Below are 632 nucleotides of genomic sequence, written 5' to 3'. Positions count from 1 at the left end.
GTCTATGTAAAGTCAACTTGCTAATTAAGGAGCCATTACATGTTCAAGAGTTTTATAAAGCTGCACAAACGCCAAAGAGAGGTTATAAGTGAACGTTTCAGCGGCGACGCGTAATGCCCCCCCCCCCCCAGGCGATGACATCGTTCATCGGCGATTTCACAAGATGGCGATAGGACGATAGGATATGGACAAGATCGCCAAACTCTAGTACAGACAGTCAGGTGTGTGTGTCTCACCATGTGGATGAAAACCAAAGATGTAGTTTTTCTTTGGATCCAGATCGACAGTTTTCACCAGCTGCAGACATAAATCAATAATCACAGTGATCAGATCAATAATAAACCTGATTGATCAGATCTTTAATAAACCTGACTGATCAGATCAATAATAAACCCGATTGATCAGATCAATAATAAACCTGACTGATCAGATCTATAATAAACCTGATTGATCAGATCTATAATAAACCTGATTGATCAGATCAATAATAAACCTGACTGATCAGATCTATAATAAACGTGATTGATCAAATCAATAATAAACCTGATTGATCAGATCTATAATAAACCTGACTGATCAGATCTACAATAAACCTGATTGATCAGATCAATAAAAAACCTGATTGATCAGAA

General features: G+C 37.5%; 1 protein-coding gene across 1 annotated transcript in view; it reads right to left on the bottom strand.

Moving 5' to 3' along the window:
• The window catches only part of LOC126387444 (2-acylglycerol O-acyltransferase 2-A-like), a gene marked incomplete at its 5' end in the record, with an annotated part of 5,143 nt that extends 4,800 nt beyond the window's left edge, over nt 1-343 (bottom strand). The window contains one exon of the mRNA XM_050039963.1: nt 237-343. Coding sequence (XP_049895920.1) covers nt 237-343 — 107 coding nt within the window. The remainder of the gene's footprint in view (nt 1-236) is intronic.
• Between the last annotated feature and the right edge of the window lie 289 nt (nt 344-632).

This window comes from Epinephelus moara, unplaced genomic scaffold (genome assembly GCF_006386435.1).
Source record: "Epinephelus moara isolate mb unplaced genomic scaffold, YSFRI_EMoa_1.0 scaffold4378, whole genome shotgun sequence".
NCBI classification, from domain to species: Eukaryota; Metazoa; Chordata; class Actinopteri; order Perciformes; family Serranidae; genus Epinephelus; species Epinephelus moara.
This window is presented reverse-complemented; position numbering and strand designations above follow the sequence as displayed.